The sequence below is a fragment of the Bufo gargarizans genome, chromosome 2 (assembly GCF_014858855.1).
Source record: "Bufo gargarizans isolate SCDJY-AF-19 chromosome 2, ASM1485885v1, whole genome shotgun sequence".
Classification (NCBI taxonomy): Eukaryota; Metazoa; Chordata; class Amphibia; order Anura; family Bufonidae; genus Bufo; species Bufo gargarizans.
This window is the reverse complement of record NC_058081.1, coordinates 567380261-567402924: the sequence shown is the minus strand read 5'-3', so window position 1 is coordinate 567402924 and position 22664 is coordinate 567380261. Positions and strand designations below refer to the sequence as shown.

At 46.6% G+C, this 22664-nt stretch overlaps 1 protein-coding gene across 1 annotated transcript; it reads right to left on the bottom strand.

Moving 5' to 3' along the window:
- Window positions 1–280: 280 nt before the first annotated feature.
- On the bottom strand, window positions 281–3066 carry LOC122928641 (ferritin, higher subunit). Its single transcript, XM_044281681.1, has 4 exons — window positions 2805–3066; window positions 1506–1652; window positions 1054–1179; window positions 281–622 (listed from the first exon to the last, which is right to left on the bottom strand). The coding sequence occupies exons 1-4, from the start codon at window positions 2904–2906 to the stop codon at window positions 464–466; spliced, it is 534 nt and encodes a 177-aa protein (XP_044137616.1). The 5' UTR covers window positions 2907–3066; the 3' UTR covers window positions 281–463.
- Window positions 3067–22664: the final 19598 nt, after the last annotated feature.

The window sequence follows — 22664 nt, the reverse complement described above, 5'->3', positions numbered from 1 at the left end:
TGCGGCTTGACCCCCACTGATCCTGTGGATGCAGGAGACCATCAAAACTTGGCACAATCCGTTTAATGGCCGATGACCTAATTTGTTGATTGTCCTTCATACCTGCCAGTTCCCCCAATGTGCACTTTACTCAAGTTGGTAATAAGACGTCACACAAATGAAACAGTTTGGCCTGTATCTATAGTAGAGTTCCTACATTGAACATCTTTACAGATAACAAACTGTCTACCCCCCCAGTAATCTGAAGACCATTTTATGAAGGACACAAACGCAAGCAGCATTAGAATGCAGAAAAACTTTATTGGAAAACTTGTTGACAAGCACAGTCACGTCTGCTTAGGCAAGAGAGGGAATCACAAAAGGATTACTGGCCCACAAAGAGTCGGGGGTTGTTATATTCATTCCACAGAGACAGGGAATTGTAAATGCAGAACAGACTGGTAGTATCCATGTAGGAGACATCTTAGCTGCTGCTCTCTCCCATGGTGTGCTTGTCGAACAGGTACTCGCCCATGCCGTTCTGTGGTACCCCAAGGCGCTTCAGGTTGGTGATGTAGTCTCCAAGCTGCTTAATAGCCTTTACCTGTTCTTCCAAGTACTCAGATTCCAGGAAGTCACAAAGCTGAAAGAAAAGGTAAATTAATGCTATGCAAAAACCTACCACCCTCATGAGAATTGGTAAAATTCAAGCCGTGATTAAAGAGCCAAGACTAGGAATAGAAATATGCAGCTGTCTTTAGAGGAACAGTGCCACAGCTTATGTGTGGTATTGCAACTCAACCCAATTTACTTGAATGAAACTGTAACAAGACAGGTGTGGTGCCGTTTTGAAATTAAACAATTATTTTTTTTTTTAATCCGGTACTGTCCCAAAAAAAAAAAAAAAAAAAAAAAAAAGTTTTAAAGAAAAGTAAGAGTCAGCCATAAATGTTAAAAGGGGTATTCCCATCACAGACAATGGGGGAATAACAGTGGGACCTGCACCTACAACTAGAATTCAATGAGTATTCGTGAGGGTGGGGGAAGTTAACTAGCCACAGAAGATAAACTTACTTGAGGGTCAACTTTGTCAGAGGCCACCTTGTGAAGATCCAGAAGGGCCTGGTTCACAGTCTTCTCCAGCTGCAGAGCAGCCTGCATGGCCTCCAGAGTGTTGGCCCACTCATCACGGTCAGGTTTCTATGAGACAAAAAGACAGTATTGTGAGCTTTGGTGGTGATCATCACTTTTGAACAAGACCTGGTCATTTGTCAGCTTAGGAGGAATCACGTCAAGATACATAGCCAACATTCACTTACTGGCCTCATGTCTAAAAAGGGCATGAGGACTTGACGAACACTGTAGAGTTGTACAGTTGTTTGTAAACCTCAGACAAGCCAGATAAGGTCCATATAGAATCATGTGACCTAGTATGATATCTACATGAGTTATGCATTACTGAGGTCCACTAGAATGGTACTTATTAACAACTTCAGGTCTGGTCAAGGAACAAACAAAAGTCTCACCTTAATGTCCTGCAGGACAATGCGGCCCCCACGCTTGTTCTGATACTTCAGTAACTTCTCAGCATGCTCTCGCTCTTCATGGCTCTGTTCCTTGAAGAACTTCGCCACATTATGAAGGGCTACATCATCACGGTCAAAGTAGAAGGACTAAAAAGAAGGAAAGGAATTTTAGGGTCAAGAAACATCCACTGTTAGATGTAGACAGACTATTTATTAGGGATGTGCCACACAATTGCCTCAAGATCACCACTGCATGCAGGAAGAGGACACGTTGTTCTTATAAGCCGTGTGTATAGGTCAGACAGGCATATACCTGTATGCAGCAGAGCCTTGGAGGAATGTAATACTTTCCAACTCACTGCATTAGTAGCGGAGAACAATGTATCATTGTATAATTGCAACAGAGTTTTTACACATGCATGTGTACTGTACACTATGAAGCCATGGGAATGTGCAACCTCAAAGACCAAACAACAGCAGAGAGAACCATAAATGTACATATCCAATCCAACCACTGATCAGTGTGCTAAGGGTAGATGCTCTTCTGCTATGGGCAATTTGAATTCTATTTCCTTGGCAGGAGGATTCTTTGATTTTTTTCTTCCTGTTAGGATCTTATGGTGTTTTCCACAACAATTTTAGGTCCTCAACCTGTGCTACATGGGGGCGCATACAATGTCCATTGTCATCTTTCACTAGTAGGACCAGTGCACCAGCATTGATTTGGGGGTACTTTGATGAAGCTGGTGAAGAATGAAACACTAGTAGAGAACATTCCTCCAAAGATCTTCCCAGGGCTGTTTCATTCCTCCCTCCCTATGTGGACTTTGAATGCAAACAAAGGAGTGGGTGGGGGATGAGGATCATGAGGTTTCCGTTCCTCAACCCACTATTGCGTTGTGTAATCACTGTGCAAAACACATTTCAGCCCAGGCATTTAGAGATAAGCAGTTTTGTCCTTATCAAGGAACACACTGTACAGGGAGTGTATGGAGATCTCTGCAAGGAGCCAATCACTTGAGGGATTAACAGATGGAGATGTTTGCAAGTCACATACAAAGCAATAGGTGAGGGTGAAGATCAGAAAACAAGAGCTCTCAATGAAGCTGAAGCTCAGCACTGAACATCTTATGACCAAATACCTCCTATGGAGCTACAGGAAGACCCTCCAGCTTGCATATAAGGCTACCTGGACCTGCTGGCACTTAGCTCGAGCATGCATGGTCACCATGAGACGTAAGGTCCCACAACTAGAAGCAGCATACATCTAAAGACTACAGGACATAAATGGGTACTCACCATGGAGAGATAGGTGTAGGAGGCATAGAGCTCCATGTTCACCATGCGGTTGATGGCAGCCTCGCAATCGCGGTGGAAGTTCTGGCGCACCTGGGATTCCATTGCGGCTTATTGATGGTTTTGGTGGCGCAAAAGGCAATAAAAAGTCTCAATGCAGGAATAGAAGAGGTTGGAGGAAGGAGCTGAGGACTCAGAGAGTGTTCCGTTCAATCACTGTTGAAGCAAGAACTCTGCTCAGAGTCAGGGATGTTGTGACCCCAGCCCTATGGAGCTGGGTATTTATAGCCGGAGTCTGGGCGAGGCTTGCCTGCCCTTACATCATCCTGCTGGGCCAATCATTTGCGGACCTGCTGCAGCCAACCAGAGCAGGAAGGGGGCGGAGCCTCCTCCAGATGTGACTGGTGTGGGCCGTGTGCACGCTCATTGAACGCTGCTAGAAAATGTCGCTGACTCAAAGGCATATAATGTCGCATTTCTAGTGTCACCTACTTTCACACTATCATTATTCTTTTCCTGCATTGAGTTCCGTCCTAGGGGCTCAATACCGGAAAAGAACAGTTTTATCCTAATGCATTCTGAATGGAGAGAAATCCAGGATGTCTTCAGTTCAATCTTTTTGCCTTTTCAGGATGGAGATAATACTGCAGCATGCTGCAGTTTTATCTCCGTCCAAAATTCCGGAACACTTACCGGAATGCCAAATCCGGCATTTTTTCCCATTGAAATGCATAAATGCCGGATCCGGCCCCGAGTGTTCTAGTAAAATGGATCCGTTTTTTCAGTCTGCGCATGCTCAGACCGCCAAAAATGTGAAAAAAAAATGCCGGATCCGTTTTTCCTGATGACACCGGAGAGACGGATCCGGCATTTCAATGCATTTGTCAGACGGATCAGGATCCTGATCCGTCTGACAAATGCCATCAGTTTGTATACGTTTTGAACGTTTGTATACGTTCTTTCGACCGGAACTGCCTGCTGGAATCCTCTGCGGCAAGTGCGAAAGTACCCTTACAGAAATCCAAGGCTTTATATCTCTCATTATGGGGGATCCTCATTGAAGCGACTTGTACAATAGATATCCCTAAAAAATATTCCAATTACTGCATTTCCTTGAAGTTGTTATTATGGAGTGTGATTCCTGGGAATGACAGACTATTTCTATCAGTCAGTAAGTGGTCTGCAGAATACAGGCAGGGCTAATCTGGGACTGTATTCCGCTTGGAGGATAAGGATCTCAGAATGCTATGGGGAGAAATTAACTACATATCACATTAATATTGCATTTCTAAAGAATTTTCCCTACGTTTTAGTTGCAAAATCTACGGACTAATCACACAGGCAGCGCCTGAGGGCCGAAGCCAAGCAGGGGCCCGCAGTCCCTTGGTCAGTTAGAATACTCGCCAGGCTTCATACCCACTGTCCTATTGCAGCTACATAAATCGCTTAATGCGCCATTTATAAAATTCCATAGGCAGTTACTGGACTGGTGTGTGCCTCTGATTTCATGGAGGTTTTTCCTGGAGGTATTCTGCAGAAAATTATCATGGCGTGTTCTACCAGCATTTCCTGTGTATTGATGGCAGGAAAGCTGAGACCAGCAGGGACCTGGTAAGTATCAGAAAGGGACTGGCGAGGGATCAGAAAGGTATCGCTTCTAATATATTTTTAACCTATTCTAACCGCTTAGAGCTTTTTTTTTCCCCCCCATTGAACAATCACTTTAAATCTACAAACCCCATTACTCCACTCTTAAAGGGGTTCTCTGGGCAACAGATATCAAATATGTGGGGGACCCCCACCACTAGCTGTTTTGGGCTGGCACGGCGCCATAAACTATGCATTTTATGGAGCTGGAGGTATACACTGTGTATTGGTCGTGTACGGTGGCAGCCCGAAAAATTCGATTGTTGGGGACCACCACCGTTCTGAAATTAGTGGCCAATAGGTCATCAATATCTGTAGCCCGGAGAACCCCTTTAATACTTTCTCCTAATGTCCTGTTAAAACTTAGACTGTTCATCTAAAGCTCCCTAGGACCAGTGGGACCACCAGCGGTGTGGCCAGCGCCATCTTGCCCTTGCGGACCCAATACGTATTCTAGCAGCTAAGCCTACTCGGCATACTTTCTGATGCAGCATGGGGGATGGTGTAGTGCATTTGCTATTGACAGATATGAATATTTCAGTAGGGATCTGTTTCTGTTATTTTCATATAGAGGAACATGTAAAATAGGGTTCCCCCCAGTTATGATCTCCGAGCTTTCTGAGGAAGAAGCCATTCAGCCCTCACGTAATATTTTTCATTTTGTGACAGTAAGATCTTGTTCACACAAACGTAAGGGCTCCGTGCTGTGGGCTGCAAATTCCGTGGGGTTCCGTTTCGTGCGTTCCGTTCAGCAACGCTTCTCCGGATTTGCGGACCCATTCAAGTGAATGGGTCCGCATCCGTGATGCGGAATGCACACGGAACAGTGCCCGTGTATTGCGGATCCGCATATGCGGTCCGCAATATGGCAACGGGACACCCACGGTCGTGTGAATGATCCTTAAATGACAGAGCACTAAACGTGTGACACAAGTATCAGAGATGTTCCACTGTGGGTCAGGCAGCCATGACTCAGCAGAGAGCACACAGCACGCAGGCGGTGGTATGCAGAGCCCTCAGCCAGCATGACTAGGCAGAACTGGAGACATACTGCAGGAAGTAGGAGTGGTGCTGGTCGTCATGGTGACTGAGGAGGAAAGGCCAGGCCTCAGGCCTTGTAGCTGCTCCCGTCCTGTGCTTTACTGGAACTGCAGCATTCCCCTGACTATTAAGCCCCTTTCACACGAGCGAGTTTTCCCACGCGGGTTTAATGTGTGAAATGAAGGCATAGCACCCGCACTGAATCCTGACCCATTCATTTCAATGGGTCTGTGTACATGAGTGAGAATCGCAGCATGTTCTATATTCTCAGTTTTTCACGCAACCCTGGCACCATAGAAGTGACTGGGGCTTCAGTGAAAAGGGCATTAGAGTCCGAATGCAATGTGTTTTTCACTGATGGTTGCTAGGACATGTTGTTTGTAAACCTTCAGTTTTTTTCACGCGTGTGGAAAACGCATCAAAGCGGATTGCACCCGTGTGGAAAAAACTAAACGCAATCACAGACAAAGGCACACTGAACGCATCCTTAGCCACTCCGTATCGTTCGTGTGAAAAAGTTGAATTTATCAATTAAGGCTCTTCCGGCAAACAACCTGAGAATTAACTGAACACAAACCGCAGCATGCAGCTGTTTGTGTCCGGCCAGGTCTATGCTTGTCTGCCGGAATAAGGGTTGCCACCTTTTCCGACAAAAAATACCGGCCGAGTTAAGCTACACCCCAAAGGTTATGTGGCTCCTAGCAATAGTAATGCCCCTAGTAGTGTGCCCTAGTACTAGTAATGCTCCCAGTAGTGCCCCCCAGTACTAGTAATGACCCCAGTAGTGCTCCCCCAGTGATATTAATGCCCCTTTTTTTTCTCTGTGCCAAACAAAAAAAACTCACCTTCTCCATTTGATCGTGCCGTGGTGAACATTCGCTGCTGACAGGACCTGTCCTTCCGGCCGGGAACTCCTCCTACTGGTAAGTGACAGTTCATTTAGCAATGCGCCGCACAGACCTGTCACTTACCAGTAGGAGGAGCGCCCGGCCGGACACAGACATCGCAGCAGCCAGCAGGTTAGTATGATGCTTCTACTATTGCTAAGTAACCATGGCAACCAGGACTGCAGTAGCGTCCTGGTTGCCATGGTTACCGATCGGAGCCACAGCGATTAAACTGGGACTCCAATCGGAACTCCGCTGCCACCAATGATCGGGGGGGCGCACACTGCCACCAATGTTCTTATTACAATAGAGGGAGGGAGAGGGGGCCGTGGGAGGCCGCACACTGCCACCAATGTTCTAATTACAATAGAGGGAGGGAGGGGGGGCCGGGGGAGGCCGCACACTGGCCACCAATGTTATTAATACAATAGAGGGAGGGAGGGAGGGGGGGCCGCACTGGCCACCAATGATATTAAAACTGGGGAGGGGGGGGATCTGCCCCCTGCTGCCTGGCAGCCCTGATCTCTTACAGGGGGCTATGATACGCACAATTGACCCCTTCAGGTGCGGCACCTGAGGGGTTAATTGTGCTGATCGCGGCCCCCTGTAAGAGATCGGGTGCTGCCAGGGGGCAGTCATGTACACAGTTTGTAGTATATTCTAACTTGAGGCGTCCCCATCACCATGGGAACGCCTCTGTGTTAGAATATACTGTCGGATATGAGTTTTCATGATGTAACTCATATCCGACAGTATATTCTAACATAGAGGTGTTCCCATGATGATGGAGACGCTTCAAGTTAAAATATACCATCGGATTGGAGAAAACTCCGATCCGATGGTATAAAAGGGACTCCTGACTTTACATTGAAAGTCAATGGGGACGGATCAGTTTGCAATTGCACCATATTGTGTCAACGTCAAGCGGATCCGTCCCCATTGACTTGCATTGTAATTCAGGACGGATCCGTTTGGCTCCGCGCGGCCAGGCGGACACCAAAACGACTTTTTTTTTCATGTCCGTGGATCCTCCAAAAATCAAGAAAGACCCACGGACAAAAAAACGGTCACGGATCACGGACCAACGGAACCCCGTTTTGCGGACAGTGAAAAAATACTGTCTTGTGCATGAGGCCTAACTCCCAGCATGTCTAGGCCATTAAATATCAGAGCATATTACAAGACGAGATATAAGAACTGAGGACTATAACTCCCAGCATGTCTAGGCCATTATTATTTAATATTAGAGCATGTTACAGGAGGTATAAGAGGACTATAACTCCCAGCATATCTGGGCCATTATAGTTTTATATCAGAGCACATTACAGGAGGCATTATAAGAGGAGAGGACTACAACTCCCAACATGTCTAGGCCATTTGAATTTTATATTAGAGCACATTACAGGAGGTGGCATAAGAGGAGAGGACTACAACTCTCAGCATGTCTAGGCCATTATAATTTTATATTAGAGCATGTTACAGGAGGAGGTATAAGAGGACTATAACTCCCAGCATGTCTGGATTGGCTCGGACTGGCCCACAGGGGTACAGATGAATCCTCCGGTGGACCCCTGACCAAGGGGGGCCCCTAGTCTCCCACCCCCACAAGTGGCACATAACACAGTAGACTTACTGCACTACATACGTATATACAATGTACAGCACCTCAGCCTATGTTCATATAAAACACTTTCAGAGCTGAGATGACTTCTAGGTATAGAGGAACGCTGCCAGTGTCCTCTTCTCCCCAGGACCTACCTTCTCAAAGCTGCTGCAGGGACCCCCATATTCAATCATCTGGTAGCATCTGCTGTGTGAGCAGGTAATATCTGACTGTATCCGTACAGTGGGCCTTAGGCACCCCAGTCTGACATTGTGGCTCGGCCATTATTATTTAATAGAGCACATTACAGGAGGCAGTAAAAAAGGATGGGACTACATCTCCCAGCATGTCCAAGCCGTTATTATGTAATATCCAAGGTCATTATAGGAGGAGGCATAAGAGAAGAGAACTACAACTCCCAGCATGTCCAGACCATTTTGTATGTAAGCTCAGAGGACAATAAAGGGAGAAGGCATAAGACGAGATAACTGCAACTCCCAGCATTTCCCTTGCTCTTAGGCCTCCTCCCGTGGCCGTGCTGCGGCCCACAATGCACGAACACCGACCGTGGGGCAGCCGCAGTGGATCGCGGACCCATTCACTTTAAAGGGTCCGAGATCTGCCCGTTCCTCAAAAAGATAGGACATGTTCTATCTTTTTGCGAAACGGAAGTACAGGAACAGAAGCAAGGTTCCGTTCAGCAGCATTCCGCATCTCTGGATTTGCGTACCCATTGAAGTGGATGGGTCCGCATCCGTGTTGCGGAATGCACACGGAACGGTGCACGTGTATTACGGACCTACGGTCGTGTGCAGAAGGCCTTACACTGAACCCATCTGTCTTCACTCCTCAAATGCTGCTATGACAGGTCTTCAGCAGGACTCCTCTGCACTGCTTAGCTCCGCCCCCTGAACAGGTCACATGATCGTGATGTCATCACAGGTCCTTCAGCTATGAACATGCTGCCGGTGTCGGACTTTTATACAGAGGGGCGTCATAAAAAAAAATAAAAAATACCGGCATCTGCTTTCAGAACAAATTACCGGCTGTGGCGGTACAATACAGGTTGAGTGACAACCCTAGCCGGAAATTAAATGCATACTGATCTCCACCAGACCCCATTATACCCAATTGGGCTGGTGGACATTCCCTCCACATCCAGCAGCGCCAGATCCGGAGAATTCCATCAGGCTGTTCGAAGGTGTGAAAGTAGCCTTAACCCCTTCTACCCCGGACCAGTTTTAACCTTCCTACCCAGGCCAAATTTTGGAAATCTGATATGTGTCACTTTATGTGGTAATAACTTTGGAGCTCTTTTACTTACTTAAGCCATTCTGAGATTGTTTTCTTGTGACATATTGTTCTTCATGACAGTAAATTTGAATCCATATATTTCAACTTTATTGATAAAAAAATCCCAAATTTACAAAAAGTTGAATTTGATTTTCTCTACTTTTAAGGCCTCTTTCACACGGGCATCTTATTTTTGGCACAGATAAGAGGCGGGTGCGTTGCGGGAAAATGCACAATTTTTTCGCGCGAGTGCAAAACATTGTCATGCGTTTTGCACTCGCGTGAGAAAAATTGCGCAGGCTTAGTACCCAAACCCGAACTTCTTCACAGAAGTTCGGGTTTGGGATCAGTGTTCTGTAAATTGTTATAACATGGTTATAAGGGAAAATAATAACATTCTGAATACAGAATGCATAGTAAAAGAGCACTAGAAGGGTTAAAAAAAATAAAAAAATTTTTTAACTCACCTTAGTCCACTTGATTGTGAAGCTCGGCATCTCCTTGTGTCTCCTTTGTTGACTAGGACCTGTGGTGAGAATTAAATACAGGTAAAGGACCTTTGATGACGTCACTCCGGTCATCACATGGTCTTTTACCATGGTGAATCACCATGGTAAAAGATCATGTGACGTACCATGTGATGACCGGAGTGACGTCATCAAAGGTCCTTTACCTGTATTTAATGCTCACCACAGGTCCTATTCAACAAAGGAGACACAAGGAGATGCCGGGCTTCCCGATCAAGTGGACTAAGGTGAGTTAAATTATGTTTTATTTTTTTCTAACCCTTTTAGTGCTCTTTTACTATGCATTCTGTATTCAGAATGCTATTATTTTCCCTTATAACCATGTTATAAGGGAAAATAATAATGATCGGATCTCCATCCCGCTCTTGCTTGCGGATGCTATGCGATTTTTACGCTTCCCATTCACTTCTATGGGGCCTGCGTCGCGTGAAAATCGGACAATATAGAGCATGCTGCGATTTTCACTCAACGCACAAGTGATGCGTGAAAATCACCGCTCATGTGCACAGCCCCATAGAAATGAATGGGTCTGGATTCAGTGCGGGTGCAATGCGTTCAACTCACGCATCGCATCCGCACGGAAAACTCACCCGTGTGAAACGGGCCTAAGACAGATAGTAATACCTCATAAAATAGTTATCAGTCATCATTCCACATGTCTGCTTTATTTTTTTAAGCACCAATTCAGTTATAAAGTGATTTTGAGGGGCCTACGTAATGGAACCTACCCATAAAAGGACACCATTTTAGAAACTAACCCCCTCAAATTATTCAAAACTGATATTACAAACGTTATTAACCCTTTAGCTGTTTCTTTTCTACTGATCACTGCTCTGTACAGTATTAGAACGAAGTTTTACGCGAATCAACTTCGGATGTTTCATCTGAAGTCGATTCTCTCATCCCTAATTGCTATCTATTGCACAGCAGTGCAATGTGTAGGGAGCCCACACCCCTCACACCCCTAGACAGCTCTGCAAGTGGATGCAACCAGCCCTCCACATATTGTAGGACAGGTTGCTGGCGATCATTTTAAATAATTCTTGGAGAACCCCTTTAACTTCACAAAGGAGGGTGAGCTAGCTTTGTCTTTTGCTCTACACTATTGGGTACGATCACATTATTAAGCACCATATTGCTCTGGAGCTTCTCTGTTTTCTTAGCAACGCGAACCAGAATCCGCAGTATATATTAGTTTAATATTCTTGATCCGTTATTATTATTTTAGTAATTCACACCTCAATAGCTATGTAACATATAGAGTTTTTATGATTATTTGGAATGTTTGTTGCAAACTCCTCCCCTAGGGACGGTTTTTCCTGCTAATGTGTTATATATGTTTGCATATAAAAGTGGAGCAGTTATACTCTGTATTATGTACAAGTGTATCTGAAGAAGGGGATTTTTCCCCAACCGTGTTAGGGTACTTTCATACTAGCGTTGTCAGAATCCGGCAGGCAGTTCTGGCAACGGAACTGCCTGCCGGGTCCGGCAAACTGTATGCAAACTGATATTTTTTTCCGGAACACTTGGTACCAGATCCGGCATTAATACAGGCAGGTCCATAAATACTGGGACATGGACACAATTCTAGCATTTTTGGCTCTATACACCACCACAATGGATTTGAAATGAAACAAACAAGATCTGCTTTAACTGAAGACTGTCAGCTTTAATTTGAGGGTATTTGCATCCAAATCAGTTGAATGGTGCAGGAATTACAACAGTTTGCATATGTGCCTCCCACTTGTTGAGGGACCAAAAGTAATGGGACAATTGGCTTCTCAGCTGTTCCATGGCCAGGTGTGTGTTATTCCCTCATTATCCCAATTACAATGAGCAGATAAAAGGTCTAGAGTTCATTTCAAGTATGCTATTTGCATTTGGAATCTGTTGCTGTCAACTAGTGGCGTCGCTAGAGGGGGGCGAGGGGGGGCAATTGCCCCCCCTATGTTGTTCCTTGCCCCCCCGGGTGTCCCCCCGCTGATTCCCCTGAGTGAATACTAATGAGCGCTTCCATTATGGAAGCGCTCATTAGTACCGAAGAACCAGGAAGTGGTGAACGCTCTGTACTCACCACTTCCTGGTCCTCGGCTGTCGGCTGTGCAGGGCTGCGCACAGCGTGAGGTCGCTCTGTGACCTCACGCTGTGCGCGCCAGTTTAGAGCACAGTCGACTGAGGAGGGAGAAAATGGCAGGCGGCGTCCGTCCAGGAGCAGGAGAGGTAAGTGTTTTTTTATTTTATTTTATAAAAAATGTGGCTGCTGGGGGCATTATGGGGGCTAATAGGAGGCATATGGGGCTAATAGGAGGCATATGGGGGCATTTAGACGCATATGGGGCTAATTGGAGGCATATTTGGGGGCTAATTGGAAGCATATTTGGGGGCTAATTGGAGGCATATGGGGGCATTTGGAGGCATATTTGGGGGCTAATAGGAGGCATATTTGGGGGCTAATAGGAGGCATATTTGGGGGCTAAAAGGAGGCATATGGGGCTAATAGGAGGCATATGGGGGCTAATAGGAGGCATATGGGGGCTAATTGGAGGCATATGGGGTCTATGGGGCTAATTGGAGGCATATGGGGGCTAATTGGAGGCATATAGGGGCTAATTGGAGGCATATAGGGGCTAATTGGGGGCTAATAGGAGGCATATGGGGGCTAATTGGTGGCTAATTGGAGGCATATGGGGTCTATGGGGCTAATTGGAGGCATATGGGGGTTAATTGGAGGCATATGGGGGCTAATATGAGGCATATGGGGGCTAATATGAGGCATATGGGGGCTAATATGAGGCATATGGGGGCTAATAGGAGGCATATGGGGGCTAATAGGAGGCATATGGGGGCTAATTGGAGGCATATGGGGGCTAATTGGAGGCATATGGGGGCTAATTGGAGGCATATGGGGGCTAATTGGAGGCATATGGGGGCTAATTGGAGGCATATGGGGGCTAATTGGAGGCATATAGGGGCTAATTGGAGGCATATGGGGGCTAATTGGGGGCTAATAGGAGGCATATGGGGGCTAATTGGGGGCTAATTGGAGCCATATGGGGGCTAATTGGAGGCATATGGGGTCTATGGGGCTAATTGGAGGCATATGGGGTTAATTGGAGGCATATGGGGGCTAATTGGGGGCATATGGGGGCTAATAGGAGGCATATGGGGGCTAATAGGAGGCATATGGGGGCTAATAAGAGGCATAATGGGGGCTAATTAGAGGCATAATGTGGGCTAATGAGGCATAATGTGGGCTAATGAGGCATAATGGGGCTAATATGAAGAATAATGGGGGCTAATGAGGCATAAGGGCTGATATGGGGGCTAATGAGAGGCATAATGAGGGCTAATGAGAGGCATAATGTGTCATCCACAGATGCCCCCATAACAGTGTGTCTTCCACAGATCCACCATAACAGTGCGCCTGTGCACTGACGAGAGACAGAAAGAAGGGGAAAGAATCCGCGGAAGCAAGCAGAGGAGGCACAGCAGACGACTGAATAGCTTCTTTTGTAAGTAAATTGTTTTATTATAAATGTATCCCTGCATACCGCAACTCTCTAGTATTTTGTAATCTTATTTCTATATACTTATTTTGTTTTTGCCCCCCCATTTTTGACTGTGGTATCTTTGTGCCCCCCCTATATATTGTTCCTAGAGTCGCCACTGCTGTCAACTCTCAAGATGAGATCCAAAGAGCTGTCACCATCAGTGAAGCCATCATTAGGCTTAAAAACCAAAACAACCCCATCAGAGAGATAGCAAAAACATTAGGTGTGGCCAAAACAACTGTTGGGAACATTCTTAAAAAGAAGGAACGCAGCGGTGAGCTCAGCAAAACCAAAAGACCCGGAAGACCACGGAAAACAACTGTGGTGGATGACCGAATAATTATTTCCCTAGTGAAGAAAACACCCTTCACAACAGTTGGCCAGATCAAGAACACTCTCCAGGAGGTAGGTGTATGTGTGTCAAAGTCAACAATCAAGAGAAGACTTCACCAGAGTGAATACAGAGGGTTCACCACAAGATGTAAACCATTGGTGAGCCTCGAAAATGGGTCCACATACGGTCCGCAAAAAAAAAACCTGAACGGACACGGAAACAAAATACATTCGTGTGCATGAGCCCTTAAGCAGAGTTTACAGTTAAACCTATTTTCTGCCTGTTGTCTTCATTTGTTACTATTGGACAGCAGTGACCTAATACGTGGGGTGAAGTATGGTCATCTAAGGACATCTGCTGAGTTGGCATTGCTTGTTACTGCAATAACAAATAAAATGAACATGCAGTCTGTGAGAGGCACTTTGACCTAATCGGCAGTTGCTACTAACCCGTGGAAGGAAGATGTTTTACATATTACTCGTTCCCCCAATGCTACTTTCTCTGTCTGATTAGGTTCAATTGGAGAATTCCTTTCAGGTTGCTCAGTGTCAAGTAATGCACTTGACTTACCCTGGGTTCACACCTGAGCGTTTTACAGCGCGTTCCTACGCGCTGTAAAACGCACAACAGGCAAGAACCAATGATTCCCTATGGGAAGGGTTCACACCTGGGCGTTTTACAGCGCATACGATCGCGCTGTAAAACGCCCGACGCTCAAACAAGTACAGGAGCTTTTTTTGGCGCGTTTGACGCGCGTTTGGGCCATAGACTCTTTGGACAACACTGCTGTCAATCACCCAAACGCGCGTCAAACGCGCGTTCACTATTAAAAAAAACGCGCATAAAACGCGCGACAGAAACGCGCGTTTGAGAAACGCCTAGGTGTGAACCCAGCGTTAGTGTATGTTCACACAGTGGATTATGATAACAGGTTTTTATAATCAGGAATCCATGCTGATTTTAAAAGTGTTTTTTTAGGGTTTGTTTCTTTGCACAGTTTTTGCAAGTTTTTTGGTGCATATCCACCCAAAAAACTGCACCAACGTGTATGCTCTATTTTTGCCACTTCCCATTCATTTTAGGGTACATTCACATGACTTTCCCGTGTTTTGCAAATTGCAGATCCGCAAAACACGGAAACCGCCAGTGGGTGTTCCACATTTTGCGGAACAGACAGGGTCAGTGCTATATAGGAAATGCGAACAAGGATAGGCATGCTCTCTATTTTTTGCAGGGATGCGGAGCAGAACTACGGATGTGTGCTGTCCCCATCTTTTGCGGTCCATTGAAATGAATGGGTCCGCAACTGTTTCAGCAAAATTGCAGAACTGATGCTGACCCATTCATATGGTCGTGTGAATGTAGCCTTACCCTGGGTTCACACCTGAGCGTTTTACAGCGCGTTCAAACGCGCTGTAAAACGCTTAAGACATGAAAACCAATGCTTCCCTATGGGAAGGGTTCACACCTGGGCGTTTTACAGCGCGTACGAACGCGCTGTAAAACGCCCGACGCTCAAACAAGTACTTGAGCTTCTTTGGGGCGTTTTGACGCGCGTTTGTGGCCATAGGACACTGCAGTCAATGACACAAACGCGCGTCAAACGCGCGTTTACTATTACAAAAAACGCGCATAAAAACGCGCGACAAAAACGCGCGTAAAACGCGCGTTTGAGGAACGCTCAGGTGTGAACCCAGGGTTAGGGCTTGTTCACACGACCGCGCTATGTTATGCTGTCCGCAAATTGCGGATCCGCAAAACACGGATGCCGACCGTGTGCCTTGCGCAATTTGCGGAATGGAACAGGAAGCCCCTTATAGAAATGCCTATTCTTATCCGCAAAACGGACAAGAATAGGACATGACTCATCATTTTTGCAGGGCCACGGAACGGGGCAACGGATGTGGACAGCACACGGAGTGCTGTCCGCATCTTTTGCGGCCCCATTGAAGTGGATGCGGAACACAACCACGGACGTGTGAACAAGCCCTTAAAGTAAGATTCAGTGTGGATTTCATGCCACGATAAGGCATGCTGCTACTTTTCCCTATGTGTGGAAAAAAAAGCAAGTGCTGTTTCCTATTGAAATGAGGTGGGTGTTGGTGCTGATCTCACATGGAAAAAATCAGCTCCAAAAAACTCTGTGTGAACAGGCCCATGCTTACACAGGACATTGTGGAACTCTCTGTTTATTTGAGATGAATGATAAAGGCTATGACCCTGCTTAGTTGCCCACATACTTATTATGTGTAGTTTACTTAGCATATTTTTACATAATAATACAGTTTTAATGGGTAATAAGTATGTGTTTTTTTCCTTTGCTACTGACCCTGATATATGAGATTGAACAGATGGGATCAAAGTTAGTTCCGAGACAAAGCCAGCATGAGAAGTCCAAAATAATCTTTATTGCAAGTTCACAGGGAACAATACATCTGCAGTACAACATAAAATGAAACATATTGTCACGAGGGTATCGAAAACCACGCCTGACTCCGCTATACCCGGGGTCAGGAAGTCGCAGCGGTTGGCTGCGCGCTCTATTTAAGATAGGGCTGTTTTCCTTATGGTAGCTTTCTGGGTTTGCTTTGCAAACTCTTTTGTCTCACTCAGGGATCCGTAGCTCCTTCTCCTCAGCTGTTCCTTGTCCAGCACTCCCAAACCTCCTTATATTCCTCTCTCACACTTCTCTGGTTGCCAGAGATAGAGCTTCCTACCTGGACATCTATTCTGACCCACTGGAGCTGTGTTGCTGCGGTCTCTGACTGTTGATTCAGAACGCTACCCTCCGGATCCCTGTTGGACCTTTGTGGACTGCTGTGGTCGCCCACCTGGGTGTATGTGTTTGTCTGTCCTCTCCCTGGTGTTTCCCTCTTAGTGCAGTGGTGCAGACTAGCGATCCCACTGGCCCATTCACAATCTAGGGCTCATTTCAGGGAAAGCCAGGGTTTAGGCACGTGATCGCCACACGGGTGAGGAACCCGTCTAGGGACGTCAGGGCAGTCAGGTGTCAGCTGCAAGGTGAGTTAGGGGTCACCACCTTTCCCTCTCCCTTGGGCAGGGCTTTCCCTGTTTTCCTCCCTGTTCGTGACGTCTGTCATTACATGTATGTAGTGAGACCCTCAGGAGCTGGAGCAGAGGATGGGAGTCATAGTGGCGCTGATGATGAGACTGTGTACTCCCTCAGGCCATCACTCCCTTGGGTTCGGATCAGTGGAAGGGTGATGTGAAAGCATCAGGCAGATGTAGAACAAAAGCCGTCATCTGTTCAGTGTGCAATGTCTCTATCCCCAGATGATGAGGTATGATGGCAGACAATAGCACTTTAAAGTATTTTTTTTCTTCTTCTTTTTTCTTCTTCTTTTTTCTCTTTTTGTAATGCAGGCTTTTGGGGATGCCTGAGCTGTGCTATGGTGATGAGTGTCTTAACATGTTGTCCCTCACCTGTAGCAGGATCTGTGAAGCAATAGTTGCCGGTCAGCCCGCTGACTGTAGTGACATACAGGTCCATAAATATTAGGACATCGACACAATTCTAAAAATTTTGGCTCTATACACCACAATGGATTTGAAATTAAACAAACACAATGTGCTTTAACTGCAGACTGTCAGCTTTAATTTGAGGGTATTTACATCCAAATCAGGTGAATGGTGTAGGAATTACAACAGTTTGCATATGTGTCTTCCACTTGTTAAGGGACCAAAAGTAATAGGACAATTGGCTTCTCAGCTGTTCCATGGCCAGGTGTGTGTTATTCCCTCATTATCCCAATTACAATGAGCAGATAAAAGGTCCAGAGTTAATTTCAAGTGTGCTATTTGCATTTGGAATCTGTTGCTGTCAACTCTCAAGATGAGATCCAAAAAGCTGTCACTATCAGTGAAGCAAGCCATCATTAGGCTGAAAAAACAAAACAAACCCATCAGAGAGATAGCAAAAACATTAGGCGTGGCCAAAAAAAACTCTTTGGAACATTCTTAAAAAAAAGGAACGCAGCGGTGAGAAGACTTCACCAGAGTAAATATAGAGGGTTCACCACAAGATGTAAACCATTAATGAGCCTCAAAAACAGGAAGGCCAGATTAGAGTTTGCCAAACGACATCTAAAAAAGCCTACACAGTTCTGGAACAATGTCCTATGGACAGATGAGACCAAGTTCAACTTGTACCAGAGTGATGGGAAGAGAAGAGTATGGAGAAGGAAAGGAACTGCTTATGATCCTAGGCATACCACCTCATCAGTGAAGCATGGTGGTGGTAGTATCATGGCGTGGGCATGTATGGCTGCCAATGGAACTGGTTCTCTTGTATTTATTGATGATGTCACTACTGACAAAAGCAGCAGGATGAATTCTGAAGTGTTTCAGGCAATATTATCTGCTCACATTCAGCCAAATGCTTCAGAACTCATTGGACGGCGCTTCACAGTGCAGATGGACAATGACCCAAAGCATACTGCAAAAGCAACCAAATAGTTTTTTTTAAGGGAAAGAAGTGGAATGTTATGCAATGGCCAAGTCAATCACCTGACCTGAATCCGATTGAGCATGCATTTCACTTGCTGAAGATAAAACTGAAGGGAAAATGCCCCAAGAACAAGTAGGAACTGCAGACAGTTGCAGTAGAGGCCTGGCAGAGCATCACCAGGGATGAAACCCAGCGTCTGGTGATGTCTATGCGTTCCAGACTTCAGGCTGTAATTGACTGCAAAGGATTTGCAACCAAGTACAAAAAAGTGAAAGTTTGATTTATGATTATTATGTCCCATTACTTTTGCTCCCTTAACAAGTGGGAGGCACATATGCAAACTGTTACAATTACTACACCGTTCACCTGATTTGGATGTAAATACCCTCAAATTAAAGCTGGCAGTCTGCAGTTAAAGCACATCTTGTTCGTTTCCTTTCAAATCCATTGTGGTGGTGTATAGAGCCAAAAATGTTGGAAGTGTGTTGATGTCCCAATATTTATGGACCTGACTGTATGTGCAAAGAATATCCACAGTCTTGGACCTTCAGAAGGGAATTTATTATGGTAATATTTGAAGTCTTGAGTCTGCATTATTGTACTTGCCACGTTTATCAAATCTTGTACATTGTTTGATAAATTTGTCTTAGGCCTCTTGCACACAAACTTATTTTCTTTCCGTGTCCGTTCCGGTTTTTTTGCAGACTGTATACGGAACCATTCATTCCAATGGGTCCGCAAAAAAACAGAAGTTACTCTGTGTGCATTCGGTTTCCGTACTTCCGTTCCGCAAAAAATAGATCATGTCCTATTCTTGTCCGCATTACGGACAAGGATAGTACTGTTCTATTAGGGGCCAGCTGTTCCGTTCCGCAAAATACAGAATGCACACAGATGTCATCCGTATTTTTTGTGGATCCGTTTTTTGCGAACCTCAAAATACATACGGTCATGTGCAAGAGGCCTTAACCTTAAGGCCTCATGCACACGGACGTTTTTTTTCACGGTCCGCAAAACGGGGTTCCGTTGGTCCGTGATCCGTGACCGTTTTTCCGTCCGTGGGTCTTCCTTGATTTTTGGAGGATCCACGGACATGAAAAAAAAGTCATTTTGGTGTCCGCCTGGCCGTGCGGAGCCAAACGGATCCGTCCTGAATTACAATGCAAGTCAATGGGGACGGATCCGTTTGATGTTGACACAATATGGTGCCATTTCAAACGGATCCGTCCCCATTGACTTTCAATGTAAAGTCTGGAGTTCTGTTATACCATCGGATTGGAGTTTTCTCCAATCCGATGGTATATTTTAACTTGTAGCGTCCCCATCACCATGGGAACGCCTCTATGTTAGAATATACTGTCGGATATGAGCTACATCGTGAAACTCATTTCCGACAGTATATTCTAACACAGAGGCGTTCCCATGGTGATGGAGACGCTTCAGGTTAGAATATACAAAAAAACTGTGTACATGACTGTCCCCTGCTGCCTGGCAGGTGCTGCCAGGCAGCAGGGGGCAGACCCCCCCCCCCCTGTTTTTAACTCATTGGTGGCCAGTGGGCCCCCCCTCCCCTGTTGTTAACTCGTTGGTGGCCAGTGTGCGCACCCCCCTCCCTCCCGCCCTCTATTGTTTTAATACATTGGGGCCAGTGTGCGGCGCGCCCCCCCCCCCCCAACCCCCCTCCCTCCCTCTATTGTTTTAATACATTGGGGGCCAGTGTGCGCGCGCCCCCCCAACCCCCCCTCCCTCCCTCTATTGTTTTAATACATTGGGGCCAGTGTGCGCACCCCCCTCCCTCCCTCTATTGTAATCATCATCGGTGGCAGCGGAGTAGAAGATTTTCATACTTACCTGGCTGCTGGCTGCTGCGATCTCTGTGTCCGGCCGGGAGCTCCTCCTACTGGTAAGTGACAGGTCTGTGCGGCGCATTGCTGTCACTTACCAGTAGGAGGAGCTCCCGGCCGGACGCAGACATCGCAGCAGCCAGCAGCCAGGTAAGTATGAAAATCTTCCACTCCGCTGCCACCGATGATGATTACAATAGAGGGAGGGAGGGGGGGGGGGGGGGGTTGGGGGGGCGCGCGCACACTGGCCCCAATGTATTAAAACAATAGAGGGGGGGGGGGGGGGGTTGGGGGGGCGCGCGCACACTGGCCCCAATGTATTAAAACAATAGAGGGAGGGAGGGGGGGTTGGGGGGGCGCGCGCACACTGGCCCCAATGTATTAAAACAATAGAGGGAGGGAGGGGGGTGCGCACACTGGCCACCAACGAGTTAACAACGGGGGGGGGGGGCGCACAATGATATTCAAACTGGGGAGGGGGGGGGGGGGTCTGCCCCCTGCTGCCTGGCAGCCCTGATCTCTTACAGGGGGATATGATGGGGTTAATTGTACTATCATATCCCCCTGTAAGAGATCGGGTGCTGCCAGGCAGCAGGGGGCAGTCTTGTACAAAGTTTGCAGTGTATTCTAACTAGAAGCGTCCCCATCACCATGGGAACGCTTCTGTGTTAGAATATACTGTCGGAAATGAGTTTTCACGAAGTGAAAACTTAGATCAGAAAAAGCTTTTATGCAGACCGATCTTCAGATCCGTCTGTATGAAAGCAACCTACGGCCACGGATCACGGACACGGATGCCAATCTTGTGTGCATCCGTGTTCTTTCACGGACCCATTGACTTGAATGGGCCCGTGAACCGTTGGCCGTGAAAAAAATAGGACAGGTCATATTTTTTTCACGGCCAGGAAACACGGCTCACGGATGCGGCTGCCAAACGGTGCATTTTCCGATTTTTCCACGGACCCATTGAAAGTCAATGGGTCCGTGAAAAAAAACGGAAAACGGCACAACGGCCACGGATGCACACAACGGTCGTGTGCATGAGGCCTAAACCTAACACTTTTTTGCCTAGAAAAGCTACTCCAGTTTTCCTACTTCACCCTACTCCTGGAGTTGCAACGTCTCAATGATAAATCTGGAGAGAAACTCATTAATATAGCTAACCACACCCACTTTTCCACTCATTTCAAAACTGGAGTGAGTGGTGTAACAATACAGTGCAAAAAGTTTAAAAGCCCTATTTTGGGACTTTTTGAAGCCAAAATTCTGGCATGATAAATCAGGGCCTCAGTCTCCATGGAGCGGTGCTTCTCAAAGTTGAGCTGATTCTGTGGCCCTTAAGGGCTCTTTTACACCTGCGTTATTGTCTTCCGGCATAGAGTTCCGTCGTCAGGGCTCTATGCCGGAAGAATCCTGATCAGGATTATCCTAATGCATTCTGAATGGGGTGAAATCCGTTCCGGAACTGAAGACATCCTGATGCATCCTGAACGGAACGTTTTTTGGCCGGAGAAAATACCGCAGCATGCTGCGCTTTTTGCTCCGGCCAAAAAAACTGAAGACTTGCCGCAAGGCCGGATCTGGAATGAATGCCCATTGAAAAGCATTGATCCGGATCCGGCCTTAAGCTAAACGTCGTTTCGGCGCATTGCCGGATCCTACGTTTAGCTTTTTTAGAGTGGTTACCATGGCTGCCGGGACGCTAAAGTCCTGGCAGCCATGGTAAAGTGTAGCGGGGAGCGGGGAAGCAGCATACTTACCATCCGTGCGGCTCCCGGGGCGCTTCAGAGTGACGTCAGGGCGCCCCAGGTGCATGGATGACGTGATCACATGGCACGTCATCCGTGCGCATGGGGCGCTCTGACGTCACTCTGGAGCGCCCCGGGAGCCGCACGGTTGGTAAGTATACCGCTCCCCCGCTCCCCGCTCCTACTATGGCAACCAGGACTTTAATAGCGTCCTGGGTGCCATAGTAACACTGAAAGCATTTTGAAGACGGATCCGTCTTCAAATGCTTTCAGTACACTTGCGTTTTTCCGGATCCGGCGTGTAATTCCGGCAAGTGGAGTACACTCCAGATCCGGACAACGCAAGTGTGAAAGAGGCCTAAGACCCATAGAGCGGGAGCAGATGTTCGTGCTTCCTCACTAGCCTAGCTAGCTCTCTAGAACACCCCCCTGCCTGGCAGAAAGTAGGACCAGCCCACTCCTACCAAGAGAGGAGAAATGGGATTGCAATTTCCATTTCTAATGTCAGCCATACCTTATCATTGCTGATGTACAAAACATTTGCACTACATACACTCGCCTAAAGAATTATTAGGAACAACATACTAATACGGTGTTGGACCCCCTTTTGCCTTCAGAACTGCCTTAATTCTACGTGGCATTGATTCAACTAGGTGCTGATAGCATTCTTTAGAAATGTTGGCCCATATTGATAGGATAGCATCTTGCAGTTGATGGAGAGTTGAGGGATGCATATCCAGGGCATGACGCTCCCGTTCCACCACATCCCAAAGATGCTCTATTGGGTTGAGATCTGGTGACTGTGGGGGCCATTTTAGTACAGTGAACTCATTGTCATGTTCAAGAAACCTATTTGAAATGATTCGAGCTTTGTGACATGGTGCATTATCCTACTGGAAGTAGCCATCAGAGGATGG